At 38.3% G+C, this 17,884-nt stretch overlaps 4 protein-coding genes across 4 annotated transcripts; 1 reads left to right on the top strand and 3 right to left on the bottom strand.

The window, feature by feature from the left end:
• Positions 1-110: 110 nt before the first annotated feature.
• On the bottom strand, positions 111-1,441 carry C9374_005975 (uncharacterized protein; the record flags this gene model as incomplete). Its single annotated transcript, XM_044695784.1, has 2 exons — positions 111-1,045; positions 1,318-1,441. The coding sequence occupies 2 exons, from the start codon at positions 1,439-1,441 to the stop codon at positions 111-113; spliced, it is 1,059 nt and encodes a 352-aa protein (XP_044547271.1).
• Positions 1,442-3,435: 1,994 nt separating this feature from the next.
• Positions 3,436-9,657, bottom strand: C9374_005976 (uncharacterized protein; the record flags this gene model as incomplete). The annotated part of the gene is made up of 1 exon (XM_044695785.1): positions 3,436-9,657. The coding sequence occupies one exon, from the start codon at positions 9,655-9,657 to the stop codon at positions 3,436-3,438; it is 6,222 nt and encodes a 2,073-aa protein (XP_044547272.1).
• Positions 9,658-10,107: 450 nt separating this feature from the next.
• On the top strand, positions 10,108-12,600 carry C9374_005977 (uncharacterized protein; the record flags this gene model as incomplete). The annotated part of the gene is made up of 1 exon (XM_044695786.1): positions 10,108-12,600. One exon carries the CDS (start codon positions 10,108-10,110, stop codon positions 12,598-12,600), a length of 2,493 nt encoding a protein of 830 aa, XP_044547273.1.
• A 55-nt stretch (positions 12,601-12,655) lies between these two features.
• Positions 12,656-17,608, bottom strand: C9374_005978 (uncharacterized protein; the record flags this gene model as incomplete). Its single annotated transcript, XM_044695787.1, has 1 exon — positions 12,656-17,608. The coding sequence occupies one exon, from the start codon at positions 17,606-17,608 to the stop codon at positions 12,656-12,658; it is 4,953 nt and encodes a 1,650-aa protein (XP_044547274.1).
• Between the last annotated feature and the right edge of the window lie 276 nt (positions 17,609-17,884).

Genomic DNA, 17,884 nt, shown 5'->3' on the forward strand with positions numbered 1-17,884 from the left:
TAATATTACTCAGCTGAGTTGTGTATTGTTGTTATTGATGGGAGAGAGATGGAAAGGAAGAAAAAGAGCTTAATCATGGACGAGATTCAGACATATACCAATCACATGGTTTAGAACAGACCTTGTTCTTTGAGGGTCTTGTTCAAAATAATGTCCTTGATGGCATCAAATACTTGTTGCAATTGTTGAGTATCAGTAGCACAAGTAAAGTGAGCATAGATCGTCTTGTGTCTTGGATTACGATTCTTCTCTTCAAATTTAGAACGAATAAAGTTAGCAGCTGCTTCAAAGTTTCTACCTCCTTCATATTCTGGGAAGAATTGACTGAGATCGGCTCTCTTGATCTTTTCCTTGAAGAGATCCATCTTGTTCAAGAACAAAATAATGGAAGTCTCCATGAACCATCTCGAGTTACAAATTTCATCAAACAACAACAAACTCTCGTGCATGCGGTTCGTTGAATCGTCCTCATAACAACGTTGATCATATTCGCTGAGAGAGGTTACAAAAATAATGGCAGTAACGCCTTCAAAGCAGTGGATCCACTTCTTTCGTTCGTTACGTTGTCCACCAACGTCGATTAAGGTTACCGATCGGTCGTCGAGTTTGAAGCTCATCTCGACAATACCAGTGGTCTTGACTCTGGAACGGACCACATCTTCCAAAGTTGGTTTATAATCAGGTTGTTTGATACGATCCAAATGAGTAAAGTAGTATTGGGCCGAGTCATCAAGTTGGAATTCATTTCTCTTTTCAAAGACCTTTTGAATACCAGGATCGGACCATAAACATTGAATATCATCGGCAATTTCAGCAGTCCAATACTTGTGTACGTGGAGAAGAGCCTCTTGCTCGAGTTCATTAATCTTACCGGCACGTTCTCTGTTTTCCTCTTGTTCAATAGGGATGTTGAACGAGAAAGTGGCCTGTACGAGATTCTTCATGGCCTTCAAAATGTTTCCATAAATGATTTCCTTGTAGGACTCACGTTCTTCTTCAGAATAACCATTTTGGTGTATGATTTTCATTTGCTTGAAGATGGTACCTATGATTGGACAATGATGATATGGAGAGTGAGAGAGAGCGAGGAGTGTATGTAATGTACAACAACATGATCATGGAGATTGTGTGTACACAATGAGAATTCGGTATTCAAATGAGAATGAATAGATGGATAACATAGGACGACCGATATGGCAAGTATGCATCAGGTGGCAGCAATAGCGCCATCAGTGATATTGTTGGTATTGTGTGTATGAGAACATGTCATGAGAATGATGATGAATCCACAACAACAACAAGTCATTTCATACTTACTTTTTCCAGACTCACCAGCACCAAGAAGGAGAACTTTAATTTCTCTCTCTTGTTGTTGTCTTCCTTTTTCAATTTCGCTCAGGGCTTGAGCAGAACCAGTTTGTCGAGTGGCACAGATACCCATTTTGTTGTTGTTATTATTATTTAGATGATGAAGTTAAATAATCAAAAGATTTTCAAACGAATACTATCCAGGATGTGATAATTAGAGAATTCAATAACGGTTGTTGATAACTCAATCGATGTATATATGTACAGTGAATTCGAATGGTTGGAGGTAGTTATCAATGATGATGATGTGATGGATCTAATGGATGGTGATACGGTTACGACGTCGTTGCGTTCAGGAGATTCTGCTCTCTAGTGTTGAGTTCAAACAAAATTCGGGTGAGATGTTCAATACGAGAGAAGATGCGTCGTCTTTTTTTTGTAGGTGATTTTTCGACACTTGACGTCTTTGATGCTCTGTGCAGAGACACCCAACAAACGTTCAAAGTTGTCGTGAAATGTTGTTGCTCTCAATTCGGAAGGCATGAAATTATAAAGGAAGAATAGAATCGGTTTGAGAACACGGCACTAACCCCTGTTGGCAAGAGGAGACTCTTGTTGGTGAATGAGAGTGCAAAATGAACAAAGCAAAAAGTTGGTCTTGTTCTTGAGGTTGTTGTGAAGCACTACGTACCTTCTGTTATCAAATTATTTGTTGTCAGAGAATCCTCAATTTTGAAGGTTTGTTGGGTGTCTCTGCACACTGCTAGAATTAGAGGTGCAACATGTGCTGCGAGATGATGCTGAGGTTATCTTTTACCGGTCCTTTTGAATTTTGACATTCATGAAAATGTCCAAAGTTCACGTATCTCTTACATTGGCATCTGACAAGAACAAAAATACAAAAAGAGATTTCAAACAAGTTGCGTTGTTGTATGAAAACCCTCGTCACACTCCCTTGGATAAACCTCATGGTTCTCTCTTGTCTTTGACCATGATCCTTTTATCGGACAATGATGAACATTTAGAACATCCATACGAACGAAATGAAAAGTAATAATTCACGATCGTGTGGTGGTGATAAATTTAATTCCAATGATGAACAGCTGGCTGTCGTATTTTAGAGCACGAATCATTGGGTTTGTTAACACCTGAAACATGTTGGAAAGTTGTGAAGTTAATGTCGAGATGGTTCATTCTTCATTGCCATGTATTGATCAGTCTTCATGGGTGGATTGATCGATGAACACTTCTTTTTGGTCTATTTGGATATCACGAACATTTTTTCGAAAAGTGCTGTTTAAATCCTCGGGATTTTACCAGTCACTACTAGGGACGAGCATAACATCAACAAAACAACATTGTTTTGGAGGATTGTAGTGAAAATGTTTTGCATTTCATCTGTCGGTGTTACAAATGGCAAATGTTCTTTTTCATTTTACCACCACTTTCCATCATCTCTACTTTGCATCCAACATAACAAAATGACTGAACATAACTAAGGCCCGTGTACTCTCTAATAAACGCCGTTTTTGCTCTTTTAAATTGTGACGTTTGTTGTTGTGTTTGGGGGACAAACTCCAACGATCAGTTCTTGGCGGAAATGCTGTCCAAGCGGAACAGGACACAAGTCATTTAACGCCAAATATTGAATAAAGTCAAATATTGTTGTGATCATTAGAATGAACCATTCTCGACCACATAAAACGGAGAAGACAATTTATTGACTATCGATGGTACTTGGTCACCAGTAACATCCACAGGATTGGAAATATATTAAAATCTTTCGATCATTAAGACTGAACGCTCTTGTTATCTATTTATTTCGTTGGTAGTGAAAGTGTAAAATCTAGAGGAAACACTGTAATGCTGTAGTAGAGAATTACAAAATTAAGGAGTCCTGTATTGGAAAATTTCAAGCTCAACGCTTGTTCAAACGACCAGTTACTGCAGTAACGTGAAATTGAGGGTTTTAAGGATCAATGAATAAGAAACATTCATTCTCGAAAACGCAAGCTGATTACTTTTATCAACGAATTTGAGGTTGTATAGAATAGTTTAGAATACTTTTAATTTTTTCAATTACAATGCAAGTTCAGAGCCAACTTGCCAAAATTCTCCAAATCACACCTATTCATACTTGTCTGGAGGTTTGGTGGTAGACCATCGAGATGATCCACCCGAAGATTTCTTCTTCAAATAAGCATCTTCTTTGGTACCTCCAATCGTGTCTCTCTTGTTGAGCTTTTTCACATTTTTCAGTGATCTCAATGCTTGACGTTCTTGTGCTTCTTTGGCTGTAAATTGTTGAATAATTCTATTCATGCTTTGAACAAGAGGATGTAAAAAAAGAGAAGCTACATCATATCTCAATAATTTCAACCCCTTTCCTCTCAAATTGACAATATTGGAAATTTTCATGTCAAAAGTGTCATTGGAAATCCAGTCAAACAATTGCAAGAATGTCACATTTTTTTCTTGGAATGTTTCTCTCATTTTCTGTGCTGCATGTTTTGGTAAAAATCGACAGAGACAATTGTGAAGCCATGTAGCTGTTTCCTCACTCGAACGTTGCTTTAAATAATCAGTGATGGAATAATTGAAAACCTCTTCGTTAATGAGACTGGATCTAAGTTTTTTCAAATCTCGAGTGGCCTCTTCAATTAACTTGTTTGCCATTCCAATTGTTGCTATACGATTCTCCGAACACAATAATTCCAACTTTCCATGATGATAATAGTCCAGCAAGAATGAATTCAAATCATCTCCTGAAACCACATTACTGAATGGTAAATGACCCTTATTGAGATACATGGTATGTTTGAGACATGAAATAAAGTGGTCCTCATTGATGTAATAATTGTCTTTGTTTCCACTGAGAGCTGCAAACGAAGAAATCGAAGCATTGCATGTAATGAGATCTTTTTGTAAAAGTTCAGAAAGAGGCGACGATTGTGTTCTCTTAATGCCAAGTTTAGGTACCAATTTGGAGCATGGGAAATATAAATCATTCTGAACTTGTGAATCATGTGTAGATGCAAGAAAATATGTCACTGCATAATTACTGAATATTTTCAGAATTTCCTTGTTAAACTGTTTGTTCTGACTTCTAATTCCTTCATACATGTTCTTCATGGATTCACTAAACTCTACATCGATTCTGTGATTATTTTCAATAAATTTCGAGGCTCTTAATCTTGCAAAAAGCAATGAAAATACCACAAGTACAATCTTGTCATACTCTCGTTCTGTAATTTTGTTGACGTCAAGTTTTTTAGAAAACAAATCCGTCTGTATAAAGTGTGTAAACAAGAAATTAAATGGCTCTCTGTAATGGATATGAGCTGCCAATCCACTTAACTTTAAAGGTTGACACTTTTTGTTCAATAAAAATGTTTGTCTTAAGAACTCTGTGTTAAATCTCACATAGTGGCTCATCTGCTTTGAAACCTGTTCCATGACGTTTGCATTGATGGAAAAGAGAGGTCTTTCCAAAAGCCTTGTCAAAGCGCCCTCAAAATATTCTAGAGCTTCTTGACCACAATCTCTGTGACTATTCAAACTTATCAACGTTTTCAATAAGAAGCTTGGTTTTAAACCATTCGTTCCATTCACAGTAATAGGTTCTGACAGTAAATATCTTCTCACTCTATTATATTCCAATCCATAGAGAATCACTCTTCCCTTTTGGTCCACACCTCTTCTACCCACACGACCACAACATTGTTTGAACAGTGTCTTGTTAAGATAAATTGACGCACCGCCCATCACCACAGTGCTGCAAGGTAAGTGCACACCAAGAGCCAATGTTGACGTACAAATAATAAGGGGAAGTTTCTTTTCACGGAACAAACGTTCTACTTCCATTTGATAAAAATCATCAATTCCAGAATAGTGAGCTCCTATTCCAAGATGAAGGGCATGTAAGTAGTGGTCGTGTAATCTCTGTTGAGAGGACTCTGAGGAAAGGTTGTTCACTACTCGAAGAATATCGCCTTCAGGCTTGGAGTCTTCATCATCCCATAAGGAGATGTTTTGCATGCATAGGTTAGCAATGATTGCATCAATTTGTTTTCTATCAAAGATAAATATGATGGCTGGAAGTAATTGCTTTTTCTTCAAGAGTGTGATGAGAGAAATCATGTCACGAATAATTTCTGGACTTTTCAGGTACTCACTGCTGTTGAAGAGTTGCTCATTGTCTCTTGAAAAGTGTTGAACAATGGATTGAAGCAGAGGTCCATGTTTGGAGGAATCTTGTGCAAGTGTCACTAGCATTTGGTTATATCGTTTCTTGTATGTGATGTGATCAGACCATGAAATAATTTCGAGTTTGTTCTCCTTTAAATGAGAATGTCCAACATGTTCCTCAACAAAATCCTTCATTTCAGGACATTTGTTTAACATAAAGTCTGACAGCTGAAAACATTCATCGATGGTCATCATTCTGCATTGACTAAGCTCCTTTTCTGACAAGTTATTGGAGTTAAATAACCCACATGGGTGGGAATGGGAAATTACATCATTGTTAAAAGTGTAGTATTCCAATGGAGCATATCTCTTATAGTCAGGCTCATAGATGAGTTGAATATTTTCTCGATTGCTGTGTTTGATCCATTCTTTAAACTTTTCTGCATTTCCAATTGTTGCTGAAAGTCCAATAATCGGGCAATCAAGCAGCTGAATACAATGTTCATAGAAATCTCCCTGGTCGTCCTCAGTAATGCAGTGTATTTCATCCAAAACTAAATATTTGATATTCTTTCTCCAAGCTACTAGTTTTTCTGTTGCACTCATTAAATAAATTTCTAACATGGCAGGAGTGAGAATAAGAACTTGACAATTAAAAACATCAATTCTGACATTTGCAGTAGCCATTCCAACCACAGTCTTTCCTAAAATCTTCTTCTCGTATCGACTCGAGACGTCACAATAAATTTGATTTACCAAAGCTTTGTTGGGTACCACAAATGCAATCACACCTGTATCGCTCTCCCTCAGAACTTTTTCAATGACATAGTGCACGATAAATGTTTTTCCGTTAGATGTTGGAACAGAAACGAGTACTGAGCGGTTATGATTCACGTGGTCGATCATGTCGTTTTGCCATTGATCAGGAACAAACGTAAGATTTTCTCGAAGTTTTTTCATGATCATGACATTTCTCAACTCTTCTGAAATACGTTCTTGTTGATCACTCTTTTTCTCATGGTTGTATTGGGTGGCTAACTCTGTAATACGAGTTGTGAACTTGTCAAGTAATTTGACATGCTGTTGTTTTGTGAACAATTCGAGAGATGGAGTGGTTGGTGGAATGAATTCAAAATGTTTAAGGAAAAGATAATTGGGATCCACAACATCCTTTGATGCATCTGTCAGAGGTTTTTTTTGTATCGCGTCTGCGGTTGCCACGAATCCAAACATTCTTGCCGTAGTGGCCAAATATTCCATTTCTTTTCTAATCTCAGAATCAGTAAAGAGAAAGCTAAGGGTGGTTTCCAACCATTGGAGATAGTTATAGATGAATCTGATCCAACTGTTGACGTGATAAAGCTTGAATAGGGCTTTTTTCTCATCCTCACGAGAAAGTACAATCTTGGAAGAAGCACCAGTCACTGTTTTCTGTAAATATTTAGATTCTTCATCGTTTCGCTGTTTTGGAAGTTGAAGTTTAAAGGATGTCAATAACTGAATAATGAGATTCTTCAACAGAACAGAGATGTCTTCACCATCAGAACTCTTTTTCTTTGCGGATCCTTTTGTGTTAGTATTGTTACTTTTGTTTTTGTTGTTATTTTCGCTTTTGTGATCGGTAATATTCTTTGTATCATGACTCTTATGATGGCCTCCTCTTTTCACTACAATGGCCAAGAGTGGGTGTATTTCATTATTGATTTGTTTCGATAATTCCACCATTGTCACTTTGGACCTAGAGGTATCTTTCGAAAGGGCTTCGAGTTGTGACTTGAATTTTTCACATTCCTTTTCGATTTGACTCATGGATAGCTGTGAATTGTTTAAGGAGAGTCCTCCAGATGGTATACGTTGCTGGTGTTGCTTGTTCTGAGCATGCAAAATGTATTTAACCTGTTCAGATGTCACATTAGGCTCCTTTGAAATAACTTTGTGAGGATTAATTCTTTGGAAAGCTTTGGCCATGGTTTCAAGCTTTTCTCTGGATTTTTGGAGCACCACATCGTTATTGAAATCGAGCGAGCGTGAAGACTCATCAATAAGTCTGCTAGAATGATAATGATAGATATCTTTAAAGACAGATTTCGATTTGGAATCTTCGGTTGTGATAACGCTGTTGCTGTCAATCTTGCAATATTTGTTGATGAAAGGATGATCCACTTCGAGTACAGTCCTTCTGTGATCATCTTCCTCAAAGATGTAGGCGTACGAGATAGAGGTGTTCTTTGACTGAATATTTCCAATTTCGTGCTCTAACAAGCTTGAAGCGTATGGAATGTGCTCAATGATGATGCCAAGTTGTTTCTCAAATTTTGGAAGAAGATTGGATGGCAGAAGCTGTTTCAGCTTGTTGATCCAGGATCCTAGAGTGGTTGTCGAATTTTCAGCGAGTTCTTTTGTTTTTAACAACGTCAACCAATGAGCGAGTCTGCTGTCTAAGAAATCATACGAATCTAAGATCATGAGTCCATTACAGTAATACAACATTGAAAAGCAATACTTGTACACTTCTTGAATAAATTCAGTGAGCTCAGGTACAAACTCATTAAGTTCAAGATGTCGTTGATGGACTGGTAGATGTTCCTGCAATAGCAATGTCGCAATTAACGAAACACCATAGAATAGAGTCCTACAACTCCCATTTCTTGTTAAATGCAAAATGATACTCCAAGTTATCACATCGAGTCGATGTACTGACTCTGCTTGATGGTATTTAACTAATTCGCGAAGAAGAGAGACTTGAATGGAACTTGTCCACTTGGTAGTCAATGTTTCTCGTGTCAATGTAAATAAAGATGCATACTGAGAGGCGAGCTTGTCGAACGTGCGGTGTGATTCGTATTTTGATATTCCATGATGGAAAGTGGGTTTGCATTGCAAAAAGTTACCGAAAATCGATTTTTCATTTTCCTCAATTTCTGTAATGACTGGAAGTTGAAGGCAGAAAATATTATAAAAGTTGAACAATAGGGAGGACTTGCACGAGATGATACTGTTTGGTCTGTGCTTGAAAACAAAATCTTTCCATTCTGTTGATGTGTTTCTAAAGACGTGACAAGTAATATTCTTGCAGTGCTGTTGAAAATGCTGAAGTAAGAGTTGCCGAGCGAGTAACCAGCTTGCAATTTCTTGATCATTTTGTTCCACCCTGCTAACAATAGAAAATTCAAACTTTTGAGGAATGACCTCTAAAAAACAAACCAAGTCAAATACAGCAGAGCGAGAGAGAAGTAAATCGAGTACCTTTTCACACAACCAAAATAAATGCATCCACTGGCCTCCATGACAGTACCAATCCAATCCATGAACGTTTTGACCGCTCTTGTCGAGTGTATTAATGGCCATATCAAGCAATGCATCAATATCCAACAACGTATAATCACACACTCCTCCTTGATCCAAGATGTCCATGAATTGTTCAGAGACCTGCGAAAGTGAACGTCGCAATAAAGCCAAGCTGTTCTCATGGATGTCATCGAGCTCGGTGGACAAATCTTCCATATCGTCATGTACGAAAAAGGTAGTGTAGCATAGTTCCACCATTTGGTTGTTGGTGTTAGCACTTGGATCATTGAGAATCATGGATAGCTCAACTTTTACGAATTCAACTCCTTTCAGAACATACTTGGCCAAAAAGTCGCTCAAAAAGAAAGCATAAACTGCGTGCCTTTTCAAATTGGCTCCATTTCCTTCAGCATGCATGCGTTGAAGTGACACTTTTTCATTGGTGTTGTGCCCAACAAGCACAATATCCATTTGGTCATCCATGTTAGCTTGATGGCAGAATGCTGTCGAAGAAATGAAATCACTGAGAGGCGCTGTATGAACAAAAGAACACATATCATCATTAGTATTGGACCATCCTTTAAATTGAATGCTCATGTTACCGACAGGAAACTCGTTTGGTGATGGTGCTTTGGAGAGTGTTTCTTTTGCTTCTTGGTCGCCTTCGTCCTGTCTGATAGCTGGAAAGTGCGAAAGCGAAAAAAAGATGGCGTTTTGACCTCTTGAAGATGATGAACTTGTTTTTCTTGTCCAGATGCGGTTCAAATTCATTGGCATAAAACTGTTTGTGCTGGCATCATCGCCTTGCTTCTCATTCACCAAAAAGAGGCCAAAAAAAGGTGTTGGTTCGGGTGTGGTTTTTTGGGGAATCATGATGGTGCTTGCTTGTGGAGTTGTTTTTTTTGAAACTGAGTTGGGAATTCTGTTGTTGATGATCATGTTGTAAAAGAAAATAATGTGTTTCATCGGGTTCATCGGACAAAGCCGAATAATGCGAAAATTGAGCCATGATCACCAATAAGGCAGTAAAAACATCAGCTCTATAATACCAAGCAGCTGTTTTTAATTCATTCTTTTTGCACTATGATCCAATCCTTGATTCCCCACGAAACTTCTTCCAGAAACAAGATTATCATTTTTTTCAAATCTAAAAAAAAATACACTTTTGTGACGACCGTTACACCTTGATAATCCGCCACAAAATCTCTCTCCAACTCTTTCATCCCGATCCCTTCCAAAACCCAATATTGATTCAAACTGCCAATCCTTCATCATTCCACTCAACAACTATCCTGTTGAACCACACACAACCCAATTCACGTGATGGACCTTGATCGATTAACGCAAGAATCATCAGCGTCCTCATCCTCCCCAACACCATCATCATCACCGAATAACATTGGCTTTTCTTCTCCCAAAACCAAAGAAACTGACTCTCCTTCAGAGTTGAATCAATACGCAAAGCAAAAGCTCAACGAATTGTACTTGTACTGGCTCGGTCAGCAGGAATCACAAAACTTAATGTATCAATATACCGATTCGTTTAGCAATGCAATACTTTCCTCTTCACCACCACTTGAAAATCATAACGGAAATAGTATGGATGAATCATTAAGTTCTTCATCTCAGCAGCAGACATCGAGTAGTAACAGTAGCGCAAATACTAACTTCAATGCAACCACGGATAACATCATTGGTGGCTATGACCAGCATACTGAAAGAAAGAATCCAATCATGCCCATGGAGGAATTGGCACATCATCCTTCAACCATTTCCCTCTCCCATATCAAATCGTCATCTCCTCACAATGCAGCTGAACTGTTGTCCTTTCAGAGACAAAACCTCAATTCTAGTCTCCACGATCGACACACCTTGTTAATGGGATGTGGAGACAATCGATCATCCTCACTCAAGAGCAATGCCAATCCATTTCACTCTCCTCCTCACCCTCACCAGCAGCAACAACCACAACGATCGCCACACTCCTCTCCCAAAATATTTTCCTCCGCGCCTAGATCCTCATCATCTCCATCCACCTCAAAATCCTCATCCACTGCATCTCAAGTGCTTGTGGATGAAGTGGACTTTTCAGTCTCTTCCATTCAGCACAAGCTTTCCACACATGAAAATCATCACCATCATTCTTCACATCCTCACCCTGCTTCCTCAACTGTGAATAACAATGACCCACCCTGTACTACCACCCTTCATGACCCCTATGGAAATGTTGTGTCAATCTCCAGCTCGCTGCAACACGTTACTCCACACTCATACAATTCTTCTGTCTCGCTCCCGACAGCATCTACTTCGTGCTCAACGCCTCCAAAATCACCTCTCCATTCACCAACAAGATCTCACAAACCAGCTGTACATTTAGAAACAGAACCTCTTCAGTTCAACTCATCTGCTCGCAGAAAGCTTAACTTTTCTGATGAGCTCGAGTTAGGAATCTCTTCAGACCCAACCGGCCATAAAACAGGTCTACTCCAAAGAAAACTTCAGGAATTACAAAATGTTGCAAGTAATTATGAAAGCCAGAAAAAGAAGATGAAAATGTCAGTGGACGAAGCTTCTTTTTCTCAAATTCCTAGATTTTATTTTCCAAATGAAAAGTCACAAACAAGCGAAAAGTTAAAACAAGACATTTACAAGATTAAGAGTTTCTTTTTAGATCATCCTTCAGGAGTTGCCTTAGAACATTTTGGAAAGGTTGTAACTGATATTTGTGAAATGCCATCCTTTTTCAAAAGCCATATTTTTATGAGAATTGACGAGCTTGGAACTGGCTCAGTAACGTGCGAAATGTTTGAAGAGTACTATCGAAAACATTTACAATTTGACAATGAAAGTTACAGGTACTTTAATGTCATCAAGCAACAGAAAAATGATTTTATCATCCCGCAAGATTTTGAGATTATCATGAGAGAGCTGTTGGCAGTACATCCTGGTTTGAGATTTCTAGAATCAACCCCAGATTTTCAAGAAAAGTATTTGGAAACTGTCATTATTCGAATTTTCTACACGTTAAATAGATCTGGAAATGGAAGAATTTCATTAAGGGAGCTCAAAAATAGCCCGCTCGTCGATGCTTTTAAATTATTAGATCGGGAACAAGATACCAACAACGAAATTAACTTTTTTGCGTATGAACATTTCTATGTCCTATATTGTAAATTTTGGGAATTGGACACTGATCGAGATGGTATGCTGTCAAAAGAAGATCTCATGGCATATGGTGATAATTGTTTGACAGAGTTTATTGTCGATCGAATAATGGGAGGTAATGGAAAAAAGCTTACCGCAAAATTACCTGGTATGATGTCCTATGAAGATTTTATTTGGTTTTGCCTTTCAGAAGAGGACAAGACCACTCCCGTTGCGCAAGAATACTGGTTCAGATGTGTAGATATTGATGGTGACGGAGTGTTAAGCCTTTACGAGCTTGAACAAGTGTTTGCAGAGCAGAAGGAGAGAATCAAACAATACGATCCAGAAATTTCGTTTAACGACGTCCATTGCCAAATTATTGACATGCTAAAACCAAAAAATCGAGATGCTATTACCCTTTCTGATGTCAAACGATCTAAAATGTCTCCGGTATTTTTCAACATCTTGTTCAATTTAACCAAGTTCTGGTTGGTTGAGCAAAAAGGTACTCTGGGAACCACCAGCAGTAATGTATGGGCTCAGTATGCAAAAGAAGAATACCAGAGGTTGATTTCTGAAGACGAGGAAGAGCAAGCCGTCGACATGGTTGATGACGAAGAAATGGATAAGGATGATCTTGTTGACGAAAAAGAAGCGTGGGAATTGTAGCGTGTACACAGTAAAGATTTAACAACGTGAGCTAGCTTCCTTACACGCACATTCTTTATTTCTTGCTAATCAATTCAGAGCTTTGCTTACAAATCGAACAAACCTCCAACGAATTACAAGTTCTATGACAACAATGACCACACGAAAACACCAAAACATCACTACCCACTCGTTCGCTTAATGGTAGCCGGCATGAGAAGCACCTCGATGTTTTGCCAACCTTAATTTGAGCTCCCCAGTGATAGCCACAATCCTCAGCAAATCTCGGCAGAACAGAATGAAAATTATTGGTTTGATTGGGTGCCAACTTGAAGAACGACTGCACGTAAGGAAACGACTCTTCAGATGGAGCCAGAGGACTGAAAAGTGAGCTTGGAGCATCGGATTGGAAGGCAAACAATGATCGCACCTGAGGAGAAATACATTCCTCTTTCTCAGACCACATATAACTGTCAACAATCTCAATCATGTTATGTCTCAACTTGCTTTGTTCAGTTTCAGCTTTGGCCAACTCACATATTTTGGAATAGACAATGGGATCGACATCTTGCATGCATGACGATGACTCTGTGAGTAAGTCTTGAAGAATATTGAGTGCTTGCATGGATCCCAAACATTTGCACATTAAAAAGATGGCTTGCTCTTTGGTACAAATTAGTTTCTCATCCTTGACATGGTCGATACTTTTCAATAGACAAATCCAATTGTGAGTATTCTCTGCTCTATTTTCCATAAATGAGATTAATTCTTCCATGTTGTGGGATGAATCTGATACTAACATGGAAATTAGATCTTCAATCTTGTCTAATTTTTCATACAGGTAAAAGAGACATGATTTACAGCATTGCATATTCTTTCTCAGAGTACGCTCAATGGTTGAACAATCGGAAAAGCAATTTTGCTTATTGAGTGTTTCCTCAATGATCGTTTTCATAATTGGTTCAGATTCTTCCTTGTCATAGTTCGAAACTAATTCTGATAAAAAGTGTTCCATAAATTCTTGATTAATATGACTTGCATGATTCAATTGATAAACAAGTGTCAAATAGTGGAGATATTTTTCATGGGTCAGTATGCATACTTCAGTGTGACTTGGCATAATGGAAGATGAGCGCTCACTACTGTTGGTCAAAAGTCCCATGGCTTGTTGTACGTTCCAGACCTGAATGGATGGGAACATGGATGCACAAAATTCAATACCACCTGTATGAATGAGTGTCAATTGTGAACAAAATCTCAAAGGTATGGAAGGTAAATCGTTTTTCAATGATTCAATTTCTGAAAAAATTTGATCACGAGCTTCTGTACTATTCTTGGTTTTGTATTGTTCCAATAAGCGAGTAATTTTGTTTCGTTCTTCCAAAAGATAGCCATGTTCTTCTTCAATTTTGAGAATGGTATTCACACACTCTACAAGTTTGTGGTTATTACAAAGAATACAACATTGTGGCATGTCCAAAAATTCATGGAGTGCTGAGAGGAGATGGTTAATGTCATCCACATTTAAGGTGTTCTTGGAATTAAAAAGAGTTTCAAATCTAAAATTGATGAGCTTGGAAAGTTGAAGTTGTTGATTCACATCAAGTTCCTTCGTGACAAGCTCAGAAATAATACAATAGTCGTGTTTTTCGTGTTTTTCTTTTTCAATGAATTTGACAAAATTGTCAAACCATAAAGTCAATGATGTCAAAAATTCGGGACACCACACGCCATCTCCATTAGAAAGATATTCAGAAAGCTGTTCGAATAAATGATCAGTGGGATTCACAATGTTCTCATAAAAGTACGTTCTTTTTTCTTCAATAGCAAGTACTCGTTTTTGTTTGAGCTCATTGGCAATCCTTTCTTGCTCTTTACGTTTGGCTTCTTCCTCTTCTTTTTTTCGTTGTTGCTCTTGTTCTTTATGAATTCTTTCCAATTCCAAACGTTGTTCTAATTCTTTTTGTTTTTGATTTTCAATTTGACGTTGCTGTTCAAGTTCTAATTTTCTTTGATTTTCTCTTTCCAATTCTAATTTTCGTTGATTTTCTCTTTCCAATTCTAATTGTTGTTCAATTTCTTGCTGCTTTTGTAACTCCAACTGTCTTTGTAATTCGAGTTCTTCGTCCAATTTCTTTTGTAATTCAGCTTCTTGTTCCATGTCACTTGTTTGCACTGGTTCTGTGATTGGAGTATTCTCCGTTGGGCTAATAGAGTTGTCTTGCACCATTTTGGTTTCCTCAGGATGAACTGTTTTCATTGGCTTATTGTTTTCTTCATCATGATTAATTATATCTTGCGAAACAGCGTTCGAATTTGTTGCTAGAGAAGTATCCAGATCTTCATGAGATGAGGTCTCCGTTATGGGCTGGGCTTCATTGTTTTGTACATGGCCGTCTTCTAGAGAAGGTGTGTTTTCACTGGAAGATTCTTGTGTTACAACACTGCCAGTGGTGGCATCAGTTTCCACAGTACTCGCTTCCGTACTAGGAATCACTGCTGTTTTCTCATTGATAGAGTTATTTTCTGTTGATTCAGGCTCACCCTCCAAATTGGGTTCTACTGGACCTTGTTCTGTGGAAGATTGCGACTTATTTTCAGAAGTTTGAATGCTCGTACCCTCTTCCACAATATATTTCGAATTATTTTGCTCAGAAATGTCAATGCTTTCATTGCCAATGTCACTTGTTGTTTCCTTGTTATCCATAGCATGTTGAGTTGAGGAAGATTCTGAACTGTTTTTTTCTAGTAGCATCTCTGCAACCGGTGATGGCTCTACAAAGCTTGATGCACTTGTCATGGTATCTTCTGTACCTTCTCCCTCTTCGTCATCGCTTCCAAATGAGCCAGATTTATCGATTGAAGAAAGCTCGTCCGACACTTGTGACAGCTGGTCAAAATCTTTGGACTTGGATCGTTTTTTAGTTGTTCTTTTCTTTGGAACATTGTCGACCAATAATGTTGTAGTGCTTGCTTCAGATGATTCATCGAAACTGATCAGTCTCTCTGGCTTTTTTTTCTTCTTTTTAACTTTTTTTGGTTGAACCAATATGGGTGCTAACCAATCTCTTTCAGCTTGATGGCTTGTTGTTTGTGAAGTGTTGGCAATGATGGTTGTAGCTGTTGGTGGAGCAGTGCCGGAAATTAATTTTGGAGTACTCGTGACAGATGAGCTTGGCAAATCCTTATTTTCATCATTGGTCGACGATGGTGGAAGGGAGGTTTTAGTTGTTTGTTGTTGTTGGGAAGAAGTATTGATTTCCTTATTGGAGTCTTGTCTTGGTAAAATTCTGGCTGCGTTTTTCATCATTTCACTTGTTAAATCTGCAAATTTATCTTTCAAGTTGGCAGTTCCTGGAAGAGAAAAACTAAACGACGAAGTCTTTGTTGGTTGGTTTGGAATCGCTTGTGATTGAGATGCATTTGCAGTTTTGAGGTCATCAAAATCTAGAAGTTTGCCCTCCTTTGGAGATGATGTACTTGTGGTTGAGGACGAATCTGAAAGTAAGGAAGAATGTGGAGATCTACCGCTAAGAAATGAAGAAGGTGTAGCAGGTGAAGAGGACAATTGAGTTGTTGTTGATGTCTTGGATGGAATTGCTTGTGGCTGAGATGGATTTGGCATAACATTCACAGGTGGCGATGCTGCAATAGCACCAGATTCTCCTTTTTTCAAAAGACCCACCAATAATGGAAGTGGCGAGGATGAAGAAGGTACTTCTTCTTTCTTTTGAGGCGATTGAGGATTTGCAACACCAGTGGTCATTGGTTTTGGACGAGGCCTTGTTTGGTTAATGAAAAATACCTTTTCGCTTTCTGCTAGCTCAATATCCATTCGACTCACAATAGGAATATCATTGTTGACTTGATGAATGAGGAAGAGAGTAAATCCAAAGCAGAATGCTGATTTGATGGCTCCAATATTGTGCCGAACATCCAAAATTTTAAGCTTAATAATGTCCAAAATTGCAATGGATTCCTCGTTATAGGAGGCCAAGAAAGGACCAATGGGTAACAAATAGGTAAACTTCAAATCTTTGAGCTGTGAAACAGAGGTAAATTTGAGCGTTGACAACACTTTACATGTGGTAATGTCCGAGCACCAAATACGACGACCAGGTCGAGCAGAGTATGCATATTGAATAAATTGATCTTGTGCGGCACTTGTAGATGCACTGTTTTCGTCCTTCTTTTTTGGAGCATACTGAAAACAAGCTCCGAATTGGCCATCTCTTGGTTTTGTACCAATTCCCTTATATTGTTGTGCAGAGAGATTGACATCGATGGACCTTTTCGTTGAAGAAACCAACAAATGGTCTCCAAAGCAAGCCAATTGAACAATGGATGCCCCTTCCTCTTTTAACACTTGTGAAGTATTTCCGATCGAGAGCAGAGATTTTTTCTGATTTTTAAATTCTAAAACCAGACCCGATGCATCTCCTGTGAAAATTCTACTGAAGTCATTGGACCAAACCATGGATGTAATTTCTGATTTGTGTTGATTGTGAGTATTCAGTAGTCGTGAAGCTTTGGGAATGAAAACAACCATATCAGTATTTGGAATTTGTTGAGCATGTAAATCCACTTCCAATATGTACACCATCATAGTGGAATCTACAGCTCCAATAAATAATTTTCGTTTTGTTGTTTGGTCTCCACCCACGGTGGTAGGAATGAGATTTGGAGTGAGTGCTAGCTTTGTAATGGATACGGCTGTGTTGGGTCGTTTTTGTGAAATTTCAGAATAAGAAATTGTTAATTTCAATTCAAGATTAAATCGATCATGAAGATAAATATTTCCCTGGTCACTTCCGAACCCTAAAATTGTTTCATTAAAGGAGCAGCACGTTCTTCGGACGGAGGCAATTTCCGAAGGTACCCTATTATTTCCAAATAAATTGGTTTCAAATTGAATGGTAGGTGTAGAAAAAACATGAGTCGATGATGAGGCTGTTGTTGTGGTACTCGTATTGTTGTTGCTGTTGTGGAATGAATCATCATTCTCTTCTGATGTTGATGCTGAACTCATTTTTTTCGGCTGGCTTGAAACTGTTCTTCATTCTCTCCTCGTGGAACAAGTCAAGTCAATACTTGGGGTCTTTTTGTCGAGTGAGATGGAATTTTTGAAGTTCCTTTGTGCAACAAAAGTTGAAACGAAAAACGTTGTGCCTTTTGTTGGATCAACATCTGAAGATGAAATGTTGAGACTGTAACCTTTACAGAGTATGATGAGTCAAAAAGGTCCTTGTCCTTAGAAGCCATCAACAAAAGTGGAGTCTCATTCAGTTACTGTTTGTGAGATATC

Source organism: Naegleria lovaniensis (genome assembly GCF_003324165.1).
Source record: "Naegleria lovaniensis strain ATCC 30569 chromosome Unknown tig026, whole genome shotgun sequence".
NCBI lineage: Eukaryota > Heterolobosea > Eutetramitea > Acrasida > Naegleriidae > Naegleria > Naegleria lovaniensis.